At 42.8% G+C, this 21,979-nt stretch overlaps 1 protein-coding gene across 2 annotated transcripts in view; it reads right to left on the bottom strand.

Annotated features, from left to right (window-relative positions):
• Positions 1 to 3,067: 3,067 nt before the first annotated feature.
• Positions 3,068 to 21,979, bottom strand: part of SESN3 (sestrin 3) — a 44,721-nt gene continuing 25,809 nt past the window's right edge. The window contains exons 4-11 of one of the 2 annotated variants that reach the window (XM_054269730.1): positions 21,211 to 21,393; positions 20,560 to 20,796; positions 18,863 to 19,010; positions 16,479 to 16,594; positions 13,921 to 14,111; positions 12,466 to 12,610; positions 11,484 to 11,606; positions 3,068 to 11,156 (exon numbers count right to left, since the gene is read on the bottom strand). In XM_054269730.1, coding sequence (XP_054125705.1) covers positions 11,520 to 11,606; positions 12,466 to 12,610; positions 13,921 to 14,111; positions 16,479 to 16,594; positions 18,863 to 19,010; positions 20,560 to 20,796; positions 21,211 to 21,393 — 1,107 coding nt within the window. In that variant the 3' untranslated portion in view covers positions 3,068 to 11,156; positions 11,484 to 11,519. Of the gene's footprint in view, positions 11,607 to 12,465; positions 12,611 to 13,920; positions 14,112 to 16,478; positions 16,595 to 18,862; positions 19,011 to 20,559; positions 20,797 to 21,210; positions 21,394 to 21,979 lie in introns of both variants that reach the window. The other variant, XM_054269729.1, reaches the window with a different exon arrangement.

Raw genomic sequence — 21,979 nt, 5'->3', positions numbered from 1 at the left:
TAATACTTTAGATCATGCTCCCATTCCCAACCCAAGGGAGGCTTGGTGGTGCAGGATCTGTCTGGGAACCTGGTCCCTGTTCTTTATTTCTCTGAGGAGTTTATTCAGCATCTCATTCTTTCTCCATCCCCAATTTCCAGCTGTGAACAGATGCAGGTGCTCACCATTGAGCACATTCCCACAACATGTCCTGCTGGCACTGCTGGGGCCCCTGTGGGCACAGCACTGAGGCTTTGGACCTCTCCAGTTGTGGGGATTTGCACTCAGGTCTGCTAATTAGAGCTGGTAATGAAGCCTCCAATGGAACTGCTCCTGTTCCTGTTTTTCACAAAAAATTCATTTTTGTTGTTTTGTTTTTTCATCACGAAAAAAAAAAAAACCAACCCAGAAAGAAAAAGCCTAGGGGTTAGCTTAAATCTAATACCGCGTTTTCAGCTGATATTTTCAGCATCGCTGTGCTGTATTGCAGATGTGAGCTGCAGTTTCACCTGCGAGGTGAACGCTACATCCCAGCCGCGTTTCCCCTGGCGTGGAGGGTGAGGTGGATCAGAGTCCCCCAGGAGATGATTCAGGGCAGATGCCACCCTCTGGTGGAGTCTCTGCCTCTCTCCATGCATTGCAGAGGGAGCCTAGAGAGAGTGGCTAGGTAATTTTGCCAGGCAAATTAAACGCCTGTGTTCAGGCAGCAGCACCTCCCCAGCCCAGCCCTGCTGGTGCTTTCGGGGACATAAATCAGCAGGACAGAGGTGCTCTGGGCTGAAGCTAAGCCCCCTCCACGGGGCTGCACCTTGTGGCAGCAAACTGCTGGGAACTCTTTCCTGAGCAAGTCAGCACTGAATGTTGCAGCTCACCACTGCTGAAACACTTCTGTTTTGACTGTAATCACATTTTGCTGCATTTGCTGTATCTAGTTTTTGGCTATGTTTTATTGCCTGGATATACAGATACTCTGAACACCAGCCCCAGGCAGGAGAAGGAGGAGAAGGAGGAGAGGGAGGAGAAGGAGGAAAGGAGGAGAAGGAGGAGAGGAGGAGAAGGAGGAGAGGAGGAGAAGGAGGGCTTCCCTTCTGCAAAAGCACTTTCCTGCAGGTCAGAATGGTTCCAGGTTTGCTCCAAGGGCGTTAGAAAAGCCTGAGAGAAAAAAACACTCATGGAAGATGAGGAGGGTTTTAATTTAGCAGGGAATACAAATGCAGTGATCCTTATGTATTGAAAAGCTTACAAAAAATCAATGATGTTTCCATGAGCTCATTGGCATGATGAATGATGTTATTTAATATCTATGTAATTCCAGCTTGGGTTTGTAGAGCCTCTGGTCCTCTGCCCAGGTGCCTCACCAAATAACTCCATCATGATCCAACTGAAAGCTTCTGGGGGGAGTTTTCATGACCCCACATTGCATAAAATTTGGTCTAATTAAGCATGTAGTGCTGAAATGAAGTGGTGCAGGTGGGTGCACTTCAGTTAATGTACACTTGGGAGAGCAGATCCACTGATGGCTCTGTACAGGATCTGAGGCTGGTCACCATTTCTCCCCCATGCTATGGCACAAGGAGCATGAGGTGATGCTGGGAAGAAGCAAAGGAGATCCCAGCAGAAGTGGAAATCCAGCCCTGCAGCTGTGGGCTTGCTTGGGCCATGAGTGGGCAGGCAGTGTCCATGGGCAGTGGCACACCGCTCTGCCAGCCACCCTGGCATGCTCGTGGCTCCTTGGCTCCAGCCAGGAGGCTGGGGGTGCCCACACTCCAGGCTGATGGCCTTGGGGCACACCAGGGCGTCCCCCTGTGCTCCCTGAGGAGGGAGGAACCTGGTGAGGCATGGGGTCAGCCCAGCCAGGTGTCTCCCCAGGGATGTGCTGCCCATGGCAGGGCTGCCTACCTTTATCTCAGCCATGGCCCTTTGCCAGGTGCCAGGGACATCCCACAGCTGTCACCATGGGCTGCGGGGAGATTGTCCCACAGCCACTCAGTGTGGGCGCACTGAGCATCCCTGTGACACGGTCCCTGGTCTGCCACCACCCTGTGGTGTCCAGAGTGGGCACAGGGGCAGGGGATAGATGGCAGCAGAGTGGTGGCCCAGGAGGATGGGCAAAGAGGTCTTGGGGGAATCACCAACACACAAATGTTTTTGGCTCTGAATTTCCTGTGGGAAACCAGCTGGAGAGGTGAGGTTGGGGTGTGGGGGAGCAGGGCTGTCCTCTCCTGTGCTGGGTACCCCATCTGAGCACTCACACCACACACAGGGTGTGAGCAGGCACCAGAATCAGGGCATGGCTCACTTGAGGGTGGCACTGTCCTGCCCTGCTGATCATCCATGTTCTGGGACTTCTAAGGGCTAAAGCAGGAATTCCACAGCAGCCCTTGGCTTTGAGGAATGCTACAAGATTTTTATCTTTTTCAGGATGGTGCTGGTGACATGGTGCCCCTCCCAGTCCCTCTAGTGACTGGAGGTGACAGCCACACCACCTGTACCAGGGACCTGGACCTCAGAGTTTTGGAACTCCCACTGAAAGCAAATAAATAAGCACTTTATATATGTGCAGATATTTATATACATACATGTATTTATCCTATTGTGATGTGTGCATCCTGCAGCTGGAGGCAAAGTTACACCTGAAATATCCCAGGTCTGCAGCTTGTGTTAACTAGTTTAGTCTTTCTGAGGGGAAATGATCATCTCGGCCAGGACAAACTTCCCTGGTGATCCCTCAGCATTAAGTCACCCTTCTCTGGGGATAGATGGGGCAGGGTTTGGGGACTTGGGGACAATTTGACTGCCAGGTAAGCTTGGCACTGCCCTGAGCCAGCACCCTCAGCACACATTTCCTCTCACCTTTGCTTGCCCTTCCTGTTTTTATGGCTCTCACCCACTTCTGCCCTGGGGTTTGCCCAGGTCTCCCTGGAAGAGGGATTAAATAATCTCTGTATTGAATGATGCATAAATTAAAACCCACTACAAAGGCATGGAGAGGAAGGACATTTTGAGGACTGGATTTTCCCAAAACACAGGATGTTCTGCTCTAAAGATGTGTTCCCCAGCATGTGGCAAATGATGGCTCAAGCAGGAGTCAGGTTTTATCCATTTTATTTAACCAATGAAATTCCTACTGATAACAATGAAAGTAATTTCAGCAAGTATAAATGCGATACAGTTTTAAACAAACCCCATTGTTCCGTACCTATAAATAGATTTTTCAAAACCTCATAAAAAGTGCAGATTTATGAATTGCTGTTAAAATGTTAATACATGATTCCTTTGTTTAAAAATGCATTTTTGTCTCTTAACTCACAAAAAAAAAGAAAGTTCCTTCTGCATCTGTTCAGATAAATTCAAGTCGGGTAACTTAAAAACTAACAAAAGTCACACACAAAAAATTCCATCTCACTAGGTCAGTCTGTCCTTTCAAAAAAAAGAAAAAAAACCAACAAACCCAACCAGCAACAACAGGAAAGAAATTACAAAAGCTGCTGTGGGAACCCACAGTGAGCTCCTAGCAGCTGCCTCACCTTGCAGGCAAACCTCCCATGAAAGCAAGGAGCCCGTGGCGTATCCCTGGGGCTCAGGACAGGTGGTGACCTGGGAGGCAGGACAGGAGATGTGCCACTGCCCACAGGATGCTGCAGGGACTGTGGGACCCACAGTGCCGCACTTCCTCCCTTCCTGGTGGTGGCAGGGAGCTACAGTGTCAGAGCTCTGGCCTTAGCCCTCCGTCCCAAACGCCCGCGCGGCCGCAGCACAGGGAGGCAGGAGCTGACAGCTGCTGGGCTGGGCACAATCCACCCCCTGTCCAGAGGGCCAGAAGTGGGAGATGCAGTGAAATGCCCCTCTCTGGGCACGGCACTGCCCTGCCTGCTGCCCCAGCCTAGGGGGCTCAGACCCACGGCTGCCAACAGGGAGCCAGTGCTGCTTCTCACCCCCATGTGCCAGGCTCTGCAGTCAGCAAATCAGGGGCTAATGTTTGCACTCGAGAGAGGCTTGGAAGCTTTTTGGCTGCAGAAGTGCCATGACCATGTTTGTGGTCCAGCAGCTGCTCTGTCCATCCCTCTCATGCCAGCGAGCTCGTGCGTGCCCCGTGCACTGGTGAGCAGAGTGTGGGAGGCAGCCTGCAGCAGGTTCAGGGGTACAGGGGGCTGAAACAGACACCAGGCCCCAGCCCTGGCTGTGTTTGGGTCACACACAGGGTGGCTGTGTGGCTCCTGCTTTGTGCAGAGAGGGGCTTGGCTCCCACAGTCGAGAGAGGTCAGCTGGTGCTTCTCCCTGTATCTACAGTGGTATCATATCTACAGCAGGGTCTGTTTAGCAAGAGCAGTTTAAAGTGGCTATGTTTATCAAGTTTGCTACTTTATGAATTAAAAAAAAAACCAAAAAACAAAACAACAAAACAAAAAAAACCAAACCCCAACAACTATAAATACAAAGACTCTCACACACCAGACACTTGCAGCCTGCGTGACTCATCAATAACCGCATCAATATTCTGTTAAAAAGCTTATTCTACTTAGAACTATACATAGTACAAGAGACCGAGAGTGGCAGTCGTGTTCGGGCACGCTACCTGCCCCAGGGTGGCCCACAGTCAGGTGCTTCCTAAAAAATCAAGGAGTTACAGTAACATGGCACAGGACTGCAAAGCCGATCACAGCTTCTGCTTACACTGCATACGAAGTACCAAGGGGAACACAAAAAAGAACTGGTGTTAATACTGATGGATTAAAGAGTAACTATAAAGATCAAAACAGACGTTCACAGCATGCTACATATATTGCTCACAAACTTTCCTTTTTTTAAAAAAAAGGCTAATACAAAACAAGGAGTCGGCAGTCTGATTTTCAGTTTTGTCAGATAGAAGGGTAAAGCATATACATTCATCGTGTGGCTTTCCAGCAAAAGGAGAAAAGGGTAAAATCCAGAGATTTCAAGTTTGCAAAATTCCTATTTTTTTAAGCTACAATTCATATCCAGTTCTGGTCACAGTCATGAAAAGACCTCTGACTGCACTGCCTAGCAGAGTCCAAGGGTTGTAGCCTACATATTATTATTTTCCCCCTAAAAGTGGCCACATCACCCACCACCATGAGCAGGCTGCTCCTGCAGCCACCTGGGCACATGGCAGCTGGGCTGGAGGGAAGAGGTTTGGGTCTGGTGGCACGACATGAGCATGAAGTGAGGAATGAGACACAGTTTTGGACTGTTGGTGTTTGGAGCTGCTGCTGTTGCTGCCACCCAGACTCCTCAGCTGGAGACACAATGCTTGGTGATTGACCCATTTTGCCTCAAAACTCCCTTCAAAGGGCTGATGGGGATGTGAAAATGCAATTCAACAGCAGCAAGTTTTTCTTGGGCAGAATGGTTCCCTTCCCCTACTTCATCTCTGGAGTAAGGAAAGGGTCCCAGCTCTGTTCCCAAAGAAACCATCTGGACACCGTGGAGGGAGGCATCCTCCACCACCTCCCCTATGCACAGGCACACAAAAGAACCTCTCAGACAACTTCCCTCAAACATCAGGGAAGTTTCTTCAGCTGACCAATCCCTCAACTCCTCCTGAGCTGGCCGTGTCCCCTTGGAGTGCCTGTGCCTCCCAGTGCTGACAGACTGGCTTGCTCCCCACAGTTAGGGTAACAATTGGCATCTCCAGTACCTCTAACTACTGTCAGGAACAAAGTTTCTATTTTCCACGAGCCTGATGATACTCAGTACCCTAGGAACACCCAACTCTGTCTCCAGCAGCTGCTCCACAACATGCATTTGGATTTTTTCCTATAGATAAATGAAAAACCCAAATCCACTTGTTCCAGAGGCTGGATGCAGTCTGCCCGGCTGCAAAGCACCCAAGGGACTGCAAGCCAGGTGGCCTTGTAAGCCTGCCTGGCAGAAAGGGACCTCAAATTCCCTGTTAGATGTCCCTCTGAGAAACCTGCACAGCTGATAGCTCAAGCATGGGGCGTTTCACCAAAGAAAGAATTTCCTTAGTGAATCCACTGCATTTTTTACTGTAACTCCAGACACACTCTTTGACTCTGTAACTCTTTGACACACTACTAAGCAAATACTGAGTTTCATCCTTTTGAACAACATTTAGCATTTTCCTGTCCAGAAACAATCTACTATGGCAATTAAGTGTCTCTAAATGCGAGAAAGAGCCTCTGCCCTTACCAACAGGCAATGACAGAGGAACCTTGTTTTCAAGGTTAAGGCTGGGAGGTTGTCCCTGCATCTGGGAGGCTGCTTGGGGTTGGGAATTGGGAAAACAGGAAGCACTTGATGCAGGACAGGGGTGGTGGCAGGTTGGAAAATGACAATTTTTCCCCTGATGAGCAGCAAAGGATTAAATATCTGCAAGAGAGACCTGATGCAGACTGGGGGAGCAGCAGCACGACCACCTGCCAGGAAATGTGCTCTAAGGAATAAATTAACACTGATCAAGATGCTCCTGAAGTTTCCTCATACTACTGTGCTCTCTCCATCTCTCACACCTGTAATCTATGCAGTAGGTATGAAATACTATATTAATTTTCATTTGGAGATAAAATGTTTCACTTACAATTCCCAAATATAGGAAAGCTGGTGGATGCATCTTTTCAGACAGACATAGTGCTGGGGGACATGAGGAACTGTAAACCTGAAGTTCAGGTAATGAAAACTGATATTTTGTCCAGCTCTTGGAATGACTGCTAACAGCAACTAAATCTTACAGCTTTATAGTCAGATCTGCTCTGGCAAAGTTCATTTACAACAAATCCACTCCCTCTTTTGGTTTGTGCAATATCACCCCTTATTTATGGGAGAAGGATCCAAACATACAGAAAGTAACTGAAAGATCACTTGAGATCAAGAAGATTTGGGGTATTTCTTTTGATCCAAAAATGTTTGGTTCAGTTACATGCTATCCGCTTACTCCCACCAATGAATGTTTTCTGCAAGTAGAGCCTAAACAACCCAGCTCTTCTAAAAGGGAGTCCAAATTCTGGATCATGAGCCTGAAATGTATGCCTATGTTCATGGAAAACACACATGCATGAGAAACATTGAGAACCTGTTCTGCAAGAGCAGTGGCTTACAGTTTAACTGCTTTAGGAGAGATTTCTCTAAGTCTACATTAGGTCCCCAAAACAACTCATTTCATTAACAATCACTGTGAATCACATGGATCTGGTGTATATTATTCCTTTAGTCTCTGTGGAAATTAATTTTATTCTATTTTATTTAGGTGATTCAGTTTCTTTAAAAATCTGACTCAAACATTCAAATGGGCATTTTCTAGGATTTTGCTGAGTGCCTGGGTGCTTAAATCCCCACTGAAATTTAGGCAGCTAGCTGGTTTTCTCAAATCCCATGAAAATATCAGTAGCACTACAAACAAAAACACACTTGAAAAATCTGGTGCTTTGACTTTCTGCACTCAAGTAATAGAGCAACAAAATGTCTTCCTTTTCGTTCTCTTCTGATCTGTTCTAAATTTATACTTACATTTGTAATTGTTTACAAGCACTGACTTTCCTGTCCTTAAAGCTTTTTTTTAATACATAGGAAGAGCTGATAGTGGCAATTCTTTAACTCTTACAGCTGAAGTAAATCCTTTTCAAGGATCAAGGTGTTGAGCAAGGGAGGGGATTGTCCCACTGTGCTCTGCACTGGGGCAGCCTCACCTTGAGTGCTCTGTGCTGCGTTGGGTGCCACAATAAGCAAGATATGAAACTACCAGGGAGCATCCAAAGAAGGGCAACAAGGATGTGAAGGGCTTTGAGGGGAAGCCGCATGAGGAGTGGCTGAGGGCACTCGGTCTGTTCAGCCTGGAGGAGACTGAGGGGAGACCTCACTGTACAGTTACAAATTCTTTGAGAGGGAAGAGGAGGGGCAGGCACCGATCTCTTTGGTGACCACTGACAGCACTGGAGAGAATGGCCTGAAGTTGTGTCAGGGGAGGTTCAGGTTGGACATTAGGAAAAGTTTGTTCCCCCAGAGGGTGGTTGGGCACTGGAACAGGCTCCCCAGAGAAGCCTGACAGAGTTCAAGAAGTGTTTGGACAATGCTGTCAAGCATATGGTGTGACTCTTGGGCCTGTCCTGTGCAGGGTCAGGAGCTGGGCCTCTTGTGGGCCTCTTCCAACTCCACATTTTATGATTCTGTGATTTTCATTTTAATGAAGGCTTTAGGACAAAGGATATATGTTTCAGTTCAGCCTTGATGAAAATAAATCCATCTACAGCTCACCAAAATTCTCATAGGACACCACAGCACTAGCTGTAGTAGCTATCTGCACAAACTGCACCCAAATTTAAAATTATTATTTCTGTTTTAATGATTATTTCTGTTCTTGTATAATGATACTCTCATGAAATTCAGCTGTGGGTAGAGTGTTCTGGGAAATGCAAATGCTTTCTCCAGTTGGCACCTTTTTCACTTCTCTTCATTACCAAAAAAAATAGAGCAAGGACATACTCTACAGCAACACACAAGTTTTAAGTGACTCTGCAATGATAAGAAGCTGTTCATGCTCAAAAGCTCTGCTCCCTACTCACAGTGTTCCCTGTGCTAGCTGGTTAATTTGTACCTATCAGGCTTTCTCTTCAGCAGACAGGAGACTGTACACTTTGTTTTTATGTTGGTCACGGCTGGGATTTTGTGGACTAACATGAATGCTGGTAATTACCAATTCCAATGAAGGAACACAGAGGGAGAGGATCTACACTTCCAATCATTATGGTACCCTTAAGAAAAATATTAATGAACAAAGTGTGAAGATTCACATTCATGCATGCTTTAAAAATGCAAAAAAAATTCCAAGAACACTTGCACATTAAAACCTGGCACAGTGTGAACCTAAAGCACACATAAAGTGTATGGCAGCGTTGTCTGACTTTAAACACCTATTTCTGAGCAAACATCTATTAAAAATCCCAAATTTGTGTATAAAAACTAGGCTATAAATTGTTGCACTGTAAATGCAATACTTTCAAAAACTGCCACGTGGAAAACATTTCCAGATGTTTCAAGTTTGCATGTAATATTAAAGAAAAAAAACCAGAAATAGCAAACTAGTTTTACAATGACATTTCCTGTGATGGAATGTCTTGCAGGCCATATGGGACTTGATATGGCACTTAAAAAACCAAAACAAAACACTGGTTTACTACAAGTTTTATGAAGCAATCCATTTATGGTTTCTGTATTTCAAATCTGCTCATGTACTTTGCTCATGAAGGCATTTGAGCTGGCAAGTATATTTCATAAGGAAAGAAGTAAAGGCACTCATGTTTCCAAATGTAAAACTCAACCTACTCCAGAAGTCTTTGCATTTCTGAGGGGAAACAAGCCATCATATTAGTTATCCCAATCTAGTTTCACCTCCTTTCCAGAGATCAACTGTGCTTCTTGAGGACTACTTGACTTTTCAATGCAAAGAAATTTAAAGTAGTACTGAACAGTTCCCATCACTTGAAAAAAACCAGAAGTATTGCATGAAAACTTCTCTCAGCAGAAGCCATTAGGTATGGCCACTACAATCACAAGAGGGGGGAAAAGGATCATAACAATTTAGAAAGCAAATCTAAGTTCACACATAAGAGCATCTCAGTATTTCTGAGAAATCTTTGCCGTTAGCTATACAAGATGATGTTCTACCCAATGCTCTCCAGCAGACAGACCAGTGCTGTCTGTTGGGTAGTTTTCTAAATAGCCAACATGACACTTAAAAAAAATTAATTACTGATTTTTTTCTTCAAAAGGTTTTCACATGCAGAGTCTGCAGTCTGAAAGTGCAGAAAAGTGTACAATCATTGGGCTTTCCAATCTGGAACGGATAGATAAAGCAGAAAAAACAACATGCAAAGTCAAAGCAAGGATCATGAAAAGGAAGAAAAGAGAAAACTAACTTCAGTAGAGTACTGGTCCATGGTTTTGTAAATTGAAAGTGTCAAAATATGACTGGTAGTATTTTTTTTCTAACTATTCTGCAATCACCAATAAAAAAAAAAGTCCTGCATTAACTACTGCAATCCAACAGAACATTAAAAATAAACCTGTCTAGTTAGTTTTGAATGTATACCACAGAAATAAAGGTCACCCTCCTCAAAAGAAATATGAAAAGTCCAAACCAACAGACAAATTTGAAGCAGTTAACTTGTGTTCTACTGGGTAAGTTTAAGCATCTCTTTAGGCACTTCACTGGTTCATTAAATGCAATACAAAATAAAGCTATAAATATCAACATTTTGTGCTCTCAAAAATTAGTCAAAAGCAACAGAAAACAGCACAAAAGTGTGACATTTTTGGCAGCTTATTTCTTCCCTTCCCCAATATTACTGGTTGTCCAAAAATGGTCTGTTTTGGGGATGCTTTGGCATCTCAGTATCAAGTTGTCTTAAGCCATAAAAGCTAAAACAAAACTGCTAGGCCTTAGACATTAAAGAAATTTGGTTTTAAAATTTCTTTATGGCTATATAAGAAGGACACTTTAGCAGGGGCATGTCAGGGAAAAAAGCTTGCTTTCTTTTTAAATATTGCACTTTTCTTTTGTTCACTCACACTAATGCATAGAAACTTTTAAAACTTTGAATATTACAATTTCATGCTATGAAAAAGTTATGGGAAATAATTTCTATACATCCAATATGAAAGAATAGATATACTAGCCTTCCTTTACTTTCCTTATTTAAAACATTGATAAAGAAGAGAGTGCAAAAAACCCCACAACCCAATTTTTGGTCAGCCTGTGTATTAATTTTATAGGTGCCAACTAAACAAATTGCAACACGTGATGAGCATGGATGTTGTCAGGACAACTGAGGGTGACTGTCAGTAAAACAAGACTATGCATGATTGAAACACAGTAAGCGTGGCTGAAATGGCAAATCGTGAGGCCTCTTCTCCTTGCGAAGGGGCACGACAAAGCGTGAATGAATTTTGCACTTCAGTAGCATGCTGTAAGATTTATCAAGATTAATTTCACATTAAAGTGTGCTCGATGTTTGCATCCACATCTTGCATCACCTCCAATTGCTGTAGTAAGACAGTGACTGGCAGCAGTCTCCGGGACACACAGGAGAATCCAGTGGGCGATTCGATGCAGCACAGCCCGCGCATCTCCGTCGTGAGTCACGACGTGGTGGGACGTTCTCAGGACAGGCAGAACTGATCTTCTGCTGGACTCCACTCATCTGAAAAATGATTGCTTGGAAAAAGAAGTCTCTAAGCACTTCACTCCAGTGCCTAAAGAACAAAGCGCTAGGATTGGATACAATAAAACCAGTTCCAGGATCCTGACCGCTGTGCAGAAATCCAGCCGGAAACAATGCAGAGTAGCGCTCCTCAGTGTTACTTTTGTTATCATTAGTAATGTTAAGCATCAAGAAAATAAAACACGTCATTGCACATTACAGCCGCCAAGAAGCACGGCTAAACTTTGACACTAGAGAATTGAATAACCTGATGCTACATCACAAATAGCTTCTGGTGTGTATCTATTTCAAAAAGTCTTTACATACTCAGTAAAAGCCCTGTACTCCTGGCCAGCGAGTGCTTCAGGTTAAGTGACGAGTTATGGCACGAAGGGCATACAGAAGTTCAGCTTGCATCCGAGCTTCCATCAGAAGTAGATTGACATGAACCTGTAAAAAATTGCATCAGCCATTTAGCTCACCTCTGAGTGCAACACGGTTTATTCATTCAGGCTGAAAATTCTAACCTTTAGTAAAGTATAGCTGCAAGAAAACTTTGCCATTTCTCCCTGTACCCCGCTGCAGGACTACAGTTCCTCTAGAAACAGCTGTGTAGTGATGCCAATATGGACAACATCCCAGGATGTTGTCAGGACAACAAACAAGATTGCTGCTTCAAGCAATCTTCCATCTGAGAAGCCAACCTTAAATATTTTTTTGTATCCTAATGGAATTAGTTCTTTCAAATTATATTTGGTTATCTTTACTACCACCTGGGACCATTATATAGGAGAACAGAATAAGGAACAGTTTCCATGCCAGATAAGCTAGAAGGCACTCATGCACTGAACCCTTCTCAGGAAGCATTTAATGTGATATCTGAAAGCATGTTGACATTTTTATTGCTGAAAACCACTATAAAGTATACATATATATATATATATATATATATGAGTTTAGTATTTCTTGATCTCCAAATCCCAAGTATTGGCATAGTTGATCACTTCTGCATTCTCAAGTTTATCTTTAAAACTTTTTAAAAGTAAACTATCTTGACTTTTCTTTTACAGTTGTCCATTCAATTTTATGGAGAAGTGACTCAAAATAATAACAATAAAAGTTATTTCCAGCACACTAAGAAGCATTTTTGTCAGACTGGTATCTAACACTCAAGGAATGCTTCTCATTTGTTTTTCTCTGATTTAAAACAGTTCATGTGCCAGATGCTGCCATTTTAGGTGTCCTCATATTTTAATTTTCAAAGAGCACAGGGCTCTGTGTGAAGCCACTTTGGTTTTGGAGCACATACCTTCTCCGAGTGCTTGAACTGGCGCCAGTAGCTGTCGTACATGCGCTTGGTGGTTCTCTCGGGGTAGCAGGTCACTGTCTTTATGTAAACCTTCAGGCTGCGTTCAAGTAGCTGATTCACTTCTCCATAATCGTAGTCATCATACCTACACAACACAAGCAATCATTCTGCTTGATGTAACTTTCTAAAAGCGCTGTCTTTTGCAGCATCATGTTCTTAAGCCTGGGAACTGGAATGTTTATCATACATGACCAAAAACCATGTGCTAAGAGAGGATCTTAAAGGCTTAGTAGGATCATAGAATTTTAAGGCTGGAAAAGACCTTTAACATCATCAAATCCAATGGTTAACCCAAAACCACAACCATGCTCACCATTAAACCACGTGCCCTATCCACCATTTTATGAACACTTCCAGGGATGTTTTTTCTCCCACTTCTGTGGGCTGTTCAAATGCTTTACAAATCTTTCTGTGAAGAAATTTTCCCTAATATCCAATCTAAACCTCCCTTGGTGCTACTTGAAGCCATTTGTTCTCATCCTGTCACTTGTTACCTGGGAGAAGAGGCTGACTGACCCCCACCTGGCTACAGTCTCCTCTCTCCTCTCAGGTTGTTGTAGACAGTGATAAGGTGCCCCCTGAGCCTCCAGACTAAAGACCTCCAGCTCCCTCAGCTGCTCCTCTTAGGACTTATTCTCTAGACCCTTCCCTAGCACCACTGCCCTCTCTGGACATGCTCCTGCTCCTCTCCTCAATGTCCTTCCTGTAGTGAGGGACCCAAAGCTGAGCACAGGATTGGAGCTGTGGCCTCAGCAGTGCTGGGTACAGGGGGACGGTCACTGCCCTGCTCCTGCTGGCCACACCAGTGCTGATCCAGGCCAGGATGCCATCGGCCTTCTTCACCACCTGGGCACACCCTGGATCATGTTCAGCTGCTGTTGTCCAGCACCCCCAGCAGCACTGAGCAGCTTCCCAGCCACTGTCCCCAGCTGTAGTGCTGCCTGGGGTTGTTGTGACCCAAGTGCAGGACTCGGCACTTGGCATCGCTGAACCTCATACAATTGGCCTTGGCCCACTGATCCAGCCTATCCAGAGCCCTCTGTAGGGCCTTTATCCACAGCCCTCTGTAGGGCCTTCCTAGCTCCTTCCAGCAAATCAACACTCCTCCCCAACTGAGTATTGTCTGTGAACTTGCTAAGGGATACTGTTTTTCCTAAGTGAAGGATACAGGCTGGCTTCAGAGAAGACATTTCTGTAAAAATTTCCATCCTGACTAATTTTCTGCACTGGAAGGAGAAATTATACTAATATGCCAGCAAAACTGCTCTAACTTCCAGACAGAGGTACCATTTCCACTTTAAACACCCAACCTAAAATGATGCTTTACACATGGTTGATTTTTCTGTTTACATAGTTTTAACATGTATTCATAAGCCAGGGAATTTTTGTCCATACCTGATTCCATACATACAGTGGACATAGTTAAATAAAGCTCTTCTTAGTGTAGTTGTATCAACATCTTCATGTGTTGCCATAGTGTTATATGTGAGGTTATACACCATCCGAAACTTCTCATCCAGGAGATGCCCAATATCAGAATAAAGCCTGTTTACAAGGGAAAAGCCATGATTTTCCCAAGTATAGTCCTGCAGGAAGAGAAGAAAATATATAAAGGCACAAATGAAGTGAATTCCTTATGTCATCTTCTCTACAACTCAACAGTTTTTGTTATCTGATAGTTATGACTTTATTCTCTTCCAAAAGTTTGCATTTTGAATCCTTCATCCACATCACTTACTCCATTTCCTGAGAATTCTTGGCAATGAATATCACATTGCAACACCCCAACCCTGGATATCATTAGCCTATAGACGAAAAAATCCCAAGCTTCTCCTGAAGTGCTTATGGAATCTTCTTCTGCTTTTCCACTGTGATCAGTATCATTCCATGTGGGATTGGCTTTTAAGTTTAAAAACTTGCTCCTCTTGGAAGCTTTGGTGCTTAGCCTCAAGCAGAGATGGAATCTACTTCCAGCGAGGATGTACAATCATTGGGTAAAGTACTGAACCATCCCTAAAAACCAGATAAAATCCAGGCTGCTTTGGTCTTAGACAGCCACCTGGATTGCAAGATAAAAGCCTGCCTGCTTATATGAGGAATGGGGAATCTTTGCAGAGTGGTGGCACAGCAGGAAGAACCATCCTGCTCCAGAGCAGGGAGCAAGGGCGCTCCGCACAGCCGTCACACAGACAGTGAGAGTGTGCCCACATCCTTGTCAAGTGCTCTGTCATCCCATCACTGATGGCATCTTTACAACTGAGGGCATCATCTCCATGTCCCTCCTGTTTCTGGCTGTTTTCCAAAGGTACTGCCAGGCCAGGATGCTCACCTGGGCACCTTGAAGCATGTCCACTGTCCTGTCCCCCGAGCAGGACAGCAGGGAAGAGCAGAACAGTGCTCCGTTGTCTCACAGAGGCATCAATACAACATCTAAAATATGTCACACTATCACGTTTGGCCTCTGGCTGCCAACACAAAAGACTATAAGGCGTGTGAGAAATATGCCATACTCATACAGCCCTGGAAAGGTGTCCAGGACATCACAAAAGCCTCTCAGAGCCAGAAGGCCCAGAAAGGGGAAAGTGCCGTTGACTAATAGCCATTGATCCCCATTATCAGTGAAACCTCCAACCCAAAAACAAGCTTAAAGACATTCTGCTGTGTATAGAATAGCTTTTCTCTATTAATAAATTTAAAACCATAGAGACAAAGGCAGTTTCGGTTTTTCAGAGTAAGGATTAGACTTATTGCAGGTGTCTGGGATGCTTAAAATTTAAAATAGCATTAATAGGAGAAAATTTGGGAGGCTGTGGGTACATACATCCAACTGCTAAAAGTAGGACATAATAAAGTTAAATTATCAAGGTGACTCCTTTGAATGTAAGCCAGAAGCTGTCCTGTTTATTTAAGAGCAGAGAGGTTTCAGTTCCGATTTCAGCTTCTTTGGAGCTTTTTTCCAAGGGAGTCTGTTGCTCCTAAAGTAGTTAGGCAGATTGTTTGATATATAGGCACTGACTGTGCCTTATTCTTTTTGGCAGTAATAACCTACTTCAGGATCATATAAAGACCACAGAATAAATTATCCAGTTCAGCAGAGACTGCTACAAAGCTAAATACATTTCCTGAGAGCAATCGTGGATTCTTTATTTTAAAGTCTCAGATACATCTTCTGACCATGGAGTTTTCCTGCACCCACTGTCATTTTAATTGAAGTTCTCTGATTTGAAGATTCCTTCCATTGCTTTCCATTTACTTCTAGACTGCTTATGAATGTGCTCTGTAAGATAGAACAGAACCACCCAGAATGTCCCTACTGTTATATATAATATGAACGTCATGATTCTGGTCATGGCAAAGGATGTCAGTATAGAAGACAATCTACACATAAAATGTATATTCTGTACTTCCAACAGCACTGAGAGATACATATTAAAATACTGCGAAAACTTCAGTAATCATATTTCAGAATTCCTTTTCTTTCATAGCATTCCAAGTCCAGAGATTTGGTGCACATATGAGAACAATACTCCCCAAATCACTCTCACAGACCTGTATGTATCCAGGTATTGAAACCCACTGGACAGAGAGTACTTGGTAAAGTGACAGGAATAAAGAGTTGCTCCAGTGGATTTTTTTCTACAACATCTGAAGGGATGGGAAAGAAATTCTTGCTTTTCTACCTTTCCTTTTTATTTCAGATATGCTTTACAGTTTTCAAACAATAATACTAGTAATAACTGAAGTAAGGTGGAAAGCCCAGTACTGCCTTGCCAGAGATTGACAAATAGTGAAAGACTCCATCTCAGGGAGATTTATGCAAGGTTGTGAGTTATTTAATGAACCAGAACAAGAAAAGGAGCATGCAACCAACATACCCCACTATAATCACTTTATGCTTTGTAGTGCAATATATAAACATTCTTTGAGTTGAATGTGGTTTTAAGAGATGGTACCTGAGCTCTGAATGTTGGCAGATGGTCTTCTCCTCGCCTTGCAAAGTCTTTGTACCCAAACCCAGGATCTTCAACATAACGGGAGACATCTGTAGAAACTATTTCATCATCAAATGCTGGGAATAAAACAGTAAAATGCTTTGCTTTAGGCAAGAACATGAGTTAATGCTGACTTCCAACTACCACTCTACTACAGGACTAGAGGACAACTTTAGAAGTTATGCAAAGGAGAAGAGTGATACAAAGGAAAAAAACATTTCAATCCTCATATGCTTATATTGGATACATTACTTTCATTGAGCCCATTAAATGTCAGCCTGTACCAGATATCTAATGTACTTCTACAAAAAGACAAGAGATGGGCTATACTTCTGTCTGGAGGTTTCCTTTTCTCTCTGTTGACTTCTGAGGGAGGCTAATTAAGTCAGGAAGATGAACATCATTAGCAAAGTCACTGTGTTAGCGTAAGAAACAAAATAATGGATCCTTGACAGCAGGATTGTTGTACTGATTAGCCTTTGTGTCAGGAATCACACTGGCTCTGTCTGTAAGCTGGAGTATGAGCACCAGACAGCAACACAACACTCCACTGGTAAATATCAGCTGAAGACTATGTGAAAGCAAAGAGCTCCACAGTACATCAGGGTGAAATTCTGCCAGAAGCTGTAGTAACTAAGCATATTCAAAGAGCTCCAAAACATATCACTAAGCACACGCAGGTTCTCTATCAGGAGTCAGTCTTTCCCTCCCGAATAAACAGGTGGCTTGATTGTGTAACTACCTCTGCAGAAGTTTGCTGCATAGCTGACTGCATTTGACCCTGATGTTAAAATCATGGCTTGCTTCCACATGCACTGGTAGAACAGTTGCCATATGTCCACTGTTAGCACCTTGAAAAGTCTGTTAATCTAAGAATTGCAGAAGTGCTTTATCTCCTCTTTGCCTCATTAAACAATCAAAACATAACCGTGTAGGAAGAAGCTTGGACAACATCTGCTACAGTAAATTCTCAGCAAAGAATAAAAAAAGCCTGTACACATACACTCCTCTGCCCTGACAAGGACTGGATTTCATGAAAGGGTAAAGGGCCAACACACACAGACTCCTCAACTGAAATCAGCAAATGGTAAAGAGGAAAGAAAGTCAACAAAACTATCAGCAACCCTACTCAAAATCCCCTTCTGTCTTGAATGACCCCTTTTCCTTAAACACCTGAAGTTGCACAGACACATGGAAGTCCTGATTTGATAAAGAAACTGCAATGAGTGTCCATTTAACTGCACTGCTAATACTGCCTGACCAAAGGAAACTACAGCAGGAATTTACAATATCCATTTCAAAAAATCCAGCCTGATGTTGCTGGATGTATCTTCCTTCACAGATTTTTCCATGTTCCTGGAGAGCCACAGAACAATCTCTCTGCTGATCCTCAGTGCATTCTTCCTCCCTTTGGGGCTCTTTGCAAAAACCCATTGATTCTTTCAAACACATTTGGTCTGAAGCTGTGGAGATCTAAATTCACTAAGAACAGTGCAGTAAAATGTGAAGCATTTTAGTGGTCACTTTTTAAAAAGACACAAGCAATCATCTTCAAGTAGCTTCTACTATGAGGAAATAGCTAGAGATTCTGATTGTCTTAATAATATTCTTTCTTTCAACACTTTCTTGGGGGAAAAACCACTTTTCTGTCTGTATGAAGCAGTCTTCATTCAGTAGTTTGTTAGAGATGAAGGCCTCCAGAGCATATGAAGAATATGGGAAAAGAAGGTTTCAGCTCAAAATTTGGAAAATCATTTGAGAAAAAAAAATGCTATCAATCTCCATCACAAGATAGGCAGTGGAACAGCACAGCAGTATGATCACTGAGAGCAGCAAATTGGTAATGTCCTTTCCAGGTGGGCAGTAAATAGTAAAGCAGTTGAGTCTCATCATCTAATTCCTAAACTAAATGCCATATCTGAAAGCTACTTACGAGTGTCATTGAAGTTCTAAGCTCCACAGAACCTACACCTGTGAAATATCACTGAATATTTATTACTAATTTATTAATTATAATTAATAAATTATTAATTATAATTGATAAAGTAATTGTTTTGGTTATACAGAACATATAAAGAAAAATGTCCACCCTACTTTTTAAGGAAGCCTACAGGCCTTTTTTCCCCTTAATATACAAAAGCTAAATTCAAGTAGTAAAAAGGATATTTGCCAATCAAGAAATCCTAAGATGATGAAGCAAAAGGTAAGACCACCCTTACTACACACCTCCTACATGAAGAGCCAGAATAAAGAAATGGACAGAAAACATTTCAGTCACTGAACTAGCCTCAAGCATTTATTTCTGAAAAAGCACACATGATATTGAACCGGAAAAGCCCAGATACCTCCACTAATTACTAGCAGACTCTCCTTTTTTTCCTTCTCAAAGCGAGTTGCCATTTCTTCCTGAGAGGCTTCTTCATCCTCTTTATCTTCCTGTAGTCTCTTCATCCTTTCCATCAGGGCCTCCAGCTCACTTAAAGAATCTGTAATCTGCAAAAAACACCATGACATTCTGCAAAATTAGAAGATAGACAACCTGTGTCATCTTTGGATTACATGCTTGACAGTAAACGTTCTCAAAACCAGCCAGCAGCAGCAAACACAAAAACTCAAGGCAGAATGCATTTTGCCACATAGATCATAGACAAACAGCTTTCACACAGCAGGGAGGCAGGAGCTGGGAAGTGTTAATGTGGCCTGCTGCAGCAATTTACTGCAGGGGGATTAACAGTGAAGAGGTGGTGTTTGAGTGTGGAAACCACAGTCACTCATATTCCACCACATAGACAGCTCAGGAAAATCCATCTGCGTGCCCTATGTCTCCCATAAACAACTTTTCATACTAAGGGAACTATATTCAGTCCATTGGCAAGGGAAAATATGCTTCTGAAGAGATGCAGTGCAGCACTGCCTCATAGAAACACAACCTGAGATGGCAAATCAGTACTTTTCTTTCATTATGTGTAACCAAAACAGCCACTTTTCCTTACTTTTGTGAGGAAAAAAGACCTCTTTTAATTAGAAATGCGTCAAAATTTTGGGTGCCCTGTACCTATCATTCAGATTTTTTATAAGATAAATTATTTTATTTTTCTTTTCCATCTTTTTGAGTCTGTTCTTTTGCCCACAGTTCCAATTCTAGCAGACTCCTCACTGCTTAGCAATAGGCACAGTCAGCAGCAATGCTCTGCCCACTACAAATTGGGAATACGGGACCTCCATGGCATGAGCTGGCATGTTTTACAGCCCAGAAATTTAATACACAGTGATTGAACTGAGTGATGACATGCTTACATTCTACTGGTAATTGTAAAAATTGTATCTAGCAACTCTGCTCATAATCCTGATTTTCCATCAAAGGCAATGAGGCTAATTCATCAGTCGGCATTAATTCAAGGGCATGTCTTCAAAAGCATTCTAGAGCACCTTCCAGGAAAAAATGTCCAGTTAATTAACTAATAATCAAATTAATCAAGTTAATTAACTTAGTAATCAAAGTTCTCTGCTGATTCAAGACAGGAATGCCAGCATGAAGAATTAAGTAATTTTATATCAGACATTTCCTCCCATCTACATGGAAGTGTTTCAAACTGTTTCGTGACTGTAGGCCTTGAAGTAAAAATAATAATTATTATTATTATTACTACTACTACCATTACTACTTGTATTTTTTTTCCATCTTTCTTTTCACTCCCTATGTTAGGAACATGGATGGAACAATGCTCTAGTCAATGCCCCGCTGTCTAAAGAAACTGGGACTTTGAGTTTTCTGCTGAAAGCAAAGTTTTAGTCTTGCCCGATGGGTGGTGAGATTAACTATCAAAATCACACTGCTCTGACTGCCATCCACTGTTACAGGGTGGTTTTCAACAGATTACACTGGAAATTGCCAGAGTGTATCTAAGAATTACCGGACTCAAGCATTCCTGTAAAGTAGACGAAAAAGAAATTTCAAACTAAAATTTAAACAGGACAGAATGGAAGTAAGTTTTCTAATGCAAAACAGAGGCAAGCAAAATAATTTTCTTGCAACACTAACCCCGAAGTTGCTACTTGTGAGGGATGCATTTTCTATGTTGTTGTCATTGGCAAGATCACAGACACAGAAGTTGTTGACTGCTATAAGTCTGACTCCATTGGATGTATCCGGATCTCTCTCTGGATTAATGCCACTACCAAACACAAAACTTGCCAAGGCATGATAATGGGCCAACAGGACAACAGCATGAACCAGTTCAGGAAGAGACCAATTATTTTCCCCAGTCTTGACAAGTTTCTGAAATGAGAATAAAAAAAGTGTAAATATAAAATTTCTTTTGGCCCCCAGATTTTCTATAAAACACTACACATTTCAAAAAGGCATCAATTCTTTCTTCCAATAATACCATATTCCCCTTGCACACAAACTCTCATGGGATAAAAAAAGAGACACCTAATATATTACTTCTTTTCTTTTGGGCTATTTTAGCCAATGCTATTCCTCAAAAGAAAATCTTACTGGCTTTGTCACACAGGAGAATCAGCTTGTTTGGTGCACTAGTACTGCCCTGAACTTTTTAACTCAGGGTAATGAAGCCTAACTAGGCAGAGTTCTGCCTGTAGTTCCAAGCCTACCTTTGCACAGTTCTAGGCAGTTCTTTTCACTAGACATTTACTGGTTGGTATTTGCAGGGCATGACTGAAGAGGTACCTGGATGTGCTCTTTTGTGATCAGCCAGGGCCGGTGTGCAAGAAGTTTGTTTATTTCGTTCAGGTTTTTCAGTCTTTGGGGAATGTATTCTAAACCATTCAACCACTCTGCAATCCCACCAGTCTTCAGAAACTCATCAACGTGCATATTTATTAGGTAGGAACACTGATGTCTGGCAGCAGCCTGGAATAAACACAGAGGGAACAGTGCAGCACATTAGTGTGAGATCTGCTTTTGCTGTGGGTGAGAGACAGGTTAATAACACAAAACAAAAGTAAAATATCATTCCAAAAGGCCTCGTGCAAATGCATTTCAATGCACTTCTATACAGTATAGAGGATTCTCCAACAAAAATATATTTGATTACTCTGGATTGCAAAATATAATTTTGAGTGGAAGTGACCACTAGAAGAGAAACCTCACAGAGCTGACTTAGAACTTGTTGCTTGGAACCTTATCCAGACAAGATCTTCACCCTTGGAGATCACAGAACCTTTCTTGCTGCAATGTCTCAACATCCTCAGAGAGAGAATTGTTTTCCTAGTGTCCCTCTGGAATTTCTTGTGACTTGAGTCCACTGCCTCTCACCCTACTGCTGCACAGTGATGTGGGCATGTGAGAGGAGCATCACTGCAGGAAACAGGGCATGATGTAGGTTGCCAATTCTCCTCCCTCACTGAAAACCTTCTGGCTAGGCATGCTTTACTGTGATTAAAGTCTACAACAAAAATTCAGCCTCTGTCAAAATACCACCCTAATTTCTCCTTTC

Source organism: Melozone crissalis, unplaced genomic scaffold, assembly GCF_028551555.1.
Source record: "Melozone crissalis strain CALT ecotype California unplaced genomic scaffold, PUWL_Pcris_2 ptg000008l_1, whole genome shotgun sequence".
NCBI lineage: Eukaryota > Metazoa > Chordata > Aves > Passeriformes > Passerellidae > Melozone > Melozone crissalis.
This window is presented reverse-complemented; position numbering and strand designations above follow the sequence as displayed.